The sequence below is a fragment of the Tupaia chinensis genome, unplaced genomic scaffold (genome assembly GCF_000334495.1).
Source record: "Tupaia chinensis unplaced genomic scaffold, TupChi_1.0 Scaffold000280_1, whole genome shotgun sequence".
Taxonomy (NCBI): Eukaryota; Metazoa; Chordata; class Mammalia; order Scandentia; family Tupaiidae; genus Tupaia; species Tupaia belangeri.
This window is the reverse complement of record NW_006159763.1, coordinates 1,990,200-1,996,305: the sequence shown is the minus strand read 5'-3', so window position 1 is coordinate 1,996,305 and position 6,106 is coordinate 1,990,200. Positions and strand designations below refer to the sequence as shown.

The following is a 6,106-nucleotide window of genomic DNA, read 5'->3' as shown; positions in this document are numbered from 1 at the left end:
AAGAAGAAGAAGAAAGATGAATTCCACGTGGTCCAGAAAATGGGAGGGATGTTTTGTTTGATGATGGAGGCTCAAAATGAAATGATCCACGAGAAAATCATGGTACTGGGACCAGCAGATGGCATAATGGTTACGTCACTGGACTCCCACATAGTCAACCATGGTTCAAGTCCTGGATCTGGCAGCTTAAAACTCATGCCAGGTGCGTGTGCGTGCGTGCCCAAGATCCCAAGGAGGGAATGAAGGAAAAGGGATCGCGGTGTGGCCATCCTCCCTAAGGGTGATTTCTCACTTTCTGTCTGTCTCTGTCTGTCCAGCAAGCACACATGCCCTATAGCAAATATCTCTCAAAAAAAAAAAAACGTTATGATATTGAGCCTTATGTTCAATTCCACAAGTTAAATAAGCGAAGGTACAAATAATTCAACTCAATCACATTACATCCAAAATACACATAAAAGCAGGGAAGCTTTAATCAGCAATTATCTCAGAGAAAGGAGGGGCCACAGCCAGCCACTCAGACGCTCTGGACACCGCCAGCTCGGCGTCTATCTTGGGTCAACACTGTCAGAGCACGACTGTCCACCAGATTTCTGTATTTCTGTGTGGCCCATCCAGTCTTAGCAGCATGCGTTCTAACACTGGCGAGGTGCTGGCGCTGGACCACCTCCCAGCAGGAGGCTCACGTATGTGCCTAAACAAAGGCGGCGGGCCGCGACCCACAACCCTGGCCACTGGGGACTGAATGAGGTCAGACAACACGCCAAAGCACGAGTGCGATGCACTGCATGTAATCCTCAGAAAGTTACCTCTGAACGGTTACAGGTGTGAGTGAGTCCTGTGACCTCTAGTTAAAATGAGACACCTGTAACGCACACCATCTGAATCACGCGGCGCCAGCCTCACACAGAAGCTTCCCCAGTGGCAGTCCGGCAGGACCAACCGTCCTGGGTTAGGACTGGGACTGAAAAGGACAGTCACGGAAGAGGGGTGCCTGCCCCCCACTTCTGTGTGGAGACCTGTGCAGAGCCTTGGGGACACACACGCTCTCACATTCACAGGTGCCTCTTCCCTGCCCCTTGGAGGTTGACTTCAAATCCCTGTCTTCCACTTTCTTAAAACTTCCCCCTAACCTCTTAGGGTATAATCTATCCTTAACTACTAAATCAGATAACCAAGTCTATAGAGAGAGACCAGCGGTCAATCACAGACGAACTACACCCAGGGGGAGGGGACAGAATTTACAGAGAGGTGACTGAGAGCTGCAGCTCGCGGGCCAGACCTCAGCTGAGGTGTTCTCCACGCACACCATGCTGCAACTCGAAAAGGGACATCTTACCTCAGGGTGAAAGAATATCTCGGGTCCGAGAAACCTTTCGTAACCAACGTCTATAATGAATTTCTTCTGGTTGATCGCATTGATACCCGTGTACTGTTTGATCCACTTCCGGGGGTCCATGTCGTACTTTGCAAATTCCTTAACTATATCAGGGCAAATGTAACAGTATTTCTCCTGTATACACACAAAGATGTCGCCGTGCGTTAGCAAGTACCCAGGTCTGTCCTCTGACAAATACCCAGGAGCCCCATGCATTAGACACATCCGAGAAATCAGTTCTGCCCACCCTAATTCCAGTGTGGACATGTCTCACGTCTCGCCCACCACCTTTCAGGGTGGGCAGGTTACACCTGGAGTGTGGACAGGTGAGTCTGCCTCCTCAGCAACATGGCTGGTACTCTCAGCCTGGCCTACCACACTCACTGCAGTGAATGAAGTCACGTCCAAAGGAGTCCACAAGGTATCGGGACCTTGTCTCCACCCAGCCCTTCCTTGTGTCCCTTGGGCTCTCCACACAGCACCTGCCCGGGCCACCTCACTGTCACCCTCCCCGGGCCTGCAGACCTACACTGCAGCCCGACCTGCTGAATGTGGCCATGTCCACATTCAGGGCCCCAGCACGTGACGAGCTGAGTGACTCCGGGACACTAAGAAAGGGCTTCACCTGGTGTGGGGCTGGACGCAGCACTGGCCCCCAGCCTCCCAGTCTGTCCAAGGTGCTCACTCAACACTGAGCATCTAGGCACCAGGGCTATGGAGTGAGCGAGACACACGCGGGCCCCTGCGTGAGCACAGCCTGCCGACTTGGACGGTAAGCAAACGTCACAAGTCAGTAAGTGGCGAGCCATGTTCTAAGGTGACAAGTGCATGGGACAGAGAAAGCTGAGTCCAGCAGAGAACTGAAGTCGCCCATGCACTGCTGCTGCCAGGGAGCTTATTCGTGGCTTCCACTGTGGCACTGGCAATGCGACTGTGGTATACAAGGTGTTTCCTGACATCTGGTGACACTGACGCTCTTGGGGTCTCTGTGCTGGTCATCTGTCCTCAGAGTGAACCTCAGGAGAGCAGCAGGTGGCGCCCGGGCACCAGCTGCTGGGGTGAGCTGTCTCCAAAGCATCCGCGCCAGCTGCTGTTCCCCACACACGAAGGAGCAGCTCCCTCCAGGACCTCCGTAGGGGTTTTGTGATACTATCATTAAAGTTTCTTAGGATCTCTGGACATATTCTAACACCATCTTCTGGATATCTCTAGCATACTCCAGCAAACAGACAAGACTGAAGGTCAAGCATGGTTACCCAGCCTGTGTCCACTGAGGATCTACCCAACCTGGAGGCCAGGACTCAGCTGTGCTCAGAGGCTGGCCAAGGCCCAGGCAGGGCAACAGGCTTCACAGCAACATGAAATGCTCCCACAAAGCAGGACACGGAGTGGCAGGGTCAGCCCTGAGGGTCTGGATTCACACTGCGAAGAGGGCGTGCCCAGTGCACAACCTGCGGCCTGCCGGTGCCCACGGGAACAGCAGCACACCCTGGAGTGACTGCGGCTTCTACTCCAGGATCTCCCCTTACAGGAGTGAGGTGAGAACCAACAGGGCTGAGCCATGCCGTGGGTCGGTCAGGGCAGCCAGCCCGAAGAGGTGCCTCTTACTCCCACCAGCCCAGACGTTGCCAGAACGTGCCAGCTCAGAGGTCAGGGTGGGGATTATAACTCAGACAGCCAGTGATGGTGCCCAGCGTGAGGACCAAGAGTGTCACCTGGGAATCTCAACACACCAGCTTGACCAGGGCATCAACACAAGTTCCAATTCCGATGTTCGTTTGTAAACAGATCTAGGGTGGCAAGGGAGCTGGAATCCAACACCCAGATTTTTATTCCATTGAAGAAAGAAAAAGAAGGGGGGAGGGAAAACCCTGAGAAATACTTTGGTCTAACAAGAACAGTCTTATGACACTCCCAGAAGCCTCTGCCCCAGGGAGAGGACCAGCTGTAACTGGCTCACCCCGGACGTCACCATTTTAGCACTGCGAGCTGCATCCCTGCCCACTCCGGTCTGGGCTAAGCTGGGATGGAGTAGAGCCGGCCCTACCCCAGTGCCTCAACCTAAACACGCCTGTCTTTACCAACAGCATCATGCAAAACTCAGGAAGCATTTCTGCTGCATCGTGTCCACCAGCCACCTCAGTCACAAGACGCACCAATGGCAGGAAGCAGCATGGAGAAGAGGGTGTTAGGCTCACCCCCTCTAGCTCCTTGGCAACTCAAATACTGTGTTTTATGAGAAGATGCCAAAGGTGCATAGCACACCCCACACTAAGTTTTTCTCCAAAACACCAAAATCATTCCTTCATCTGTGTAAGAATCACCGCTGGGTCACTGAGGATGCCTTGCATGTTGGCTTTAAAAACTGCCCTGATTTTCCAACTTGAGAAGAAAAATTCCTTTAAAAAGGGCCCGTTGACTGCCATGTACCGAGCAATACAAAGACTAGCTAGTGGCTGGACCAGTCAAGAGACATTAAACAAGGGCTGATAAGCCATTTCCTTCTAATCTCACTGCTTCTATCCTAAAATTCCCTGCCATTTTTCTAGCACAGTAGCTGGAGTCTAGAAAATGCAGGTGAATTAGATGAAAAGTTCTGATCCAGATGTCATGACTCAGGGCCTACCCTCAGGGCACAGAACTACACGTGAAAACCACAGGAAATGCACATGAAGACTGGCAGGCTCCCCTTGGCACTGCAGTCTCTGGGGCTGTGTCTGCCCTGGTCAGGCTCCAACCAAGGGGCGTGCCACACGTGGGCTTGTCCAAGCCCAGTACAGCGGGAGCCTCAGCAGAGCACCTCTGTGTGTCGGCAGCCCACTCCGCTCAGGTGTGAACAAAGGTCCACGCTCATGGGGGAGGGGAAGGGGGGGCACAGGGTGGCGCCACAGGGACCCGTCCAGACACCACGCTCTCACCCCCAAACCAGCCAGTTTCCCATCTGTTTTTACCTTAATGGCTTTTGCGGTCTCCAGTGACTGCTCAGGAGGGATTCCCACCTCCCTCTCCCTTAGCAGCTGTTGAATGAAATACGTAATATCTCTACCTGCAATTGGGATGTGTTTGATGCAGCTTCCAATGACATAACCTTCTGCCTAGGGAAGAAGAGCAGGCAGGACAGCCAGTAAGTAATTCCGCAGGTAAGAGCTACCTGGCCTCGGGAGGCTTCTGGCCCTGTCCCCACCCCTGGCCTGCCCCCGCGGACACCAACCGACTGTTACTGATCCCCACTCGCACTAGCTCAGGACTGGAGGCTGCTCAAAATGACTACCCGTGACATACCTGTAGTATTTAAAATTCTGAGCTACTCCAGTAGCTGGAGATTCTCTGTAAGCAGCTGAAATGGTACTTTCATTAGGAATATAAAAGACAACACACACACACACACGCAGGATAGCTCATTTCCAAAAACCAATGCTGTCTATGAGAACAGTAAGTCTAAAAGTTCTTTTTGTCGCTAAAAAAAGTTTTATCTATAAATTGTTAAACTATAAATCTACTTGCATTTAAAAGTCAGTAATTTGATTAAATACACAGGACTCAGTTCTAGCAACTCGGATTCCAATCTCAGTCCTGCCTCCGCTGGCTGAGTGACAGCGGACGTGTCATGCACATTCCAGCTCAGCACCTCAGCCATGACACGGGGCAGGCAGCACCGCACAGGGCTCACAATATGCCAGCCAGGGTCTCCAAAAGGGTCATGAAAAATGCACGTTTTGAAAAAACTATGTATGGATTTCAAACATTTTTTGAACCAAAATAAAAGTGTACATTAACTCCATTTTTACAGAAACTTTTTGTTTGTAGACTATATCAATTAGTAGATTACATAAAATATTTTTTCTTTTTAAATTCTTCTATTAATTTCAAATTGTGAAAAGCACATTTTTTTCTGAAAATGGGTGAACTTGCCTTGCTGATAGAAACATTTAAACTGAGAAAAAATGATTTTAATATTCAATTAGAAACTGTAAATGGAAACACCAAAAGGTTGATGGAAAAATAAATCACAAAGATACAAGGCTGTAAAGCAGCAGCCAAGTTATGAGTCCCTGGGAAAATCTCAGCATTCCAGGCACGAGACAAAAGTCGACCATCAGGTTCCGGAGTTGGGAAGCGCAGACTGCCTCAACTGCTGGTCCCTGGTCTTCCTCCTGATTTCCACCGCCTGCCCTACAAACCTTTCTACATCGTCTCCCACGTCACTGTGATTAATTTTCCTATCAGGTATGGCCCATCGAAAGTTAGGGACAAGTCACCTAACACAGCCCCGCCTGGCATTTCCACCAGGCTTCTGGCCTTTGTCCATCCTCCCAAAATGGATGGACTCCTCTTCTGCAAAGAGCCTGCTCCTCTCCTTCGCTTTCCTGTTGGGAACTGTCCACATTGAGGTTTCTTGCCACTTGTTCTTAAGATTCCGTTACTCCACAGGAATAAATCCCCAATCATTCAGTGAACTGATTTTTGACAAGGGGTACCAGTCAATCCAGTGGGAAAAGGAAAACCTCTTCAGCAAATGGTGCTGGAAAAACTGGATTTCCACCTGTAGAAAGATGAATCTGAACCCCTACCTCTCACCTTTGACAAAAATCAAGTCAAGGTGGATCAAGGATCTAAATCTAAGACCCCAAACTATTAAATTGCTTCTAGAAAACACTGGGGAAACTCTGGGAGACATCGGGACAGGGAAAGACTTCTTACATAAGACCCCCAAAGCACAGTCGATAA

General features: G+C 50.4%; 1 protein-coding gene and 1 pseudogene across 3 annotated transcripts in view; both read right to left on the bottom strand.

Moving 5' to 3' along the window:
- The window catches only part of ACTR3B (actin related protein 3B), a 76,741-nt gene that overhangs the window by 32,358 nt on the left and 38,277 nt on the right, over window positions 1-6,106 (bottom strand). For all 3 annotated transcript variants that reach the window (XM_014588499.2, XM_006150244.3, XM_027772538.1), the window contains 2 exons: window positions 4,330-4,473; window positions 1,340-1,513 (listed from right to left, as the gene is read on the bottom strand). In XM_014588499.2, coding sequence (XP_014443985.1) covers window positions 1,340-1,513; window positions 4,330-4,473 — 318 coding nt within the window. The remainder of the gene's footprint in view (window positions 1-1,339; window positions 1,514-4,329; window positions 4,474-6,106) is intronic.
- The window catches only part of LOC106735039 (protein BEX4-like), a 3,308-nt pseudogene continuing 2,587 nt past the window's right edge, over window positions 5,386-6,106 (bottom strand).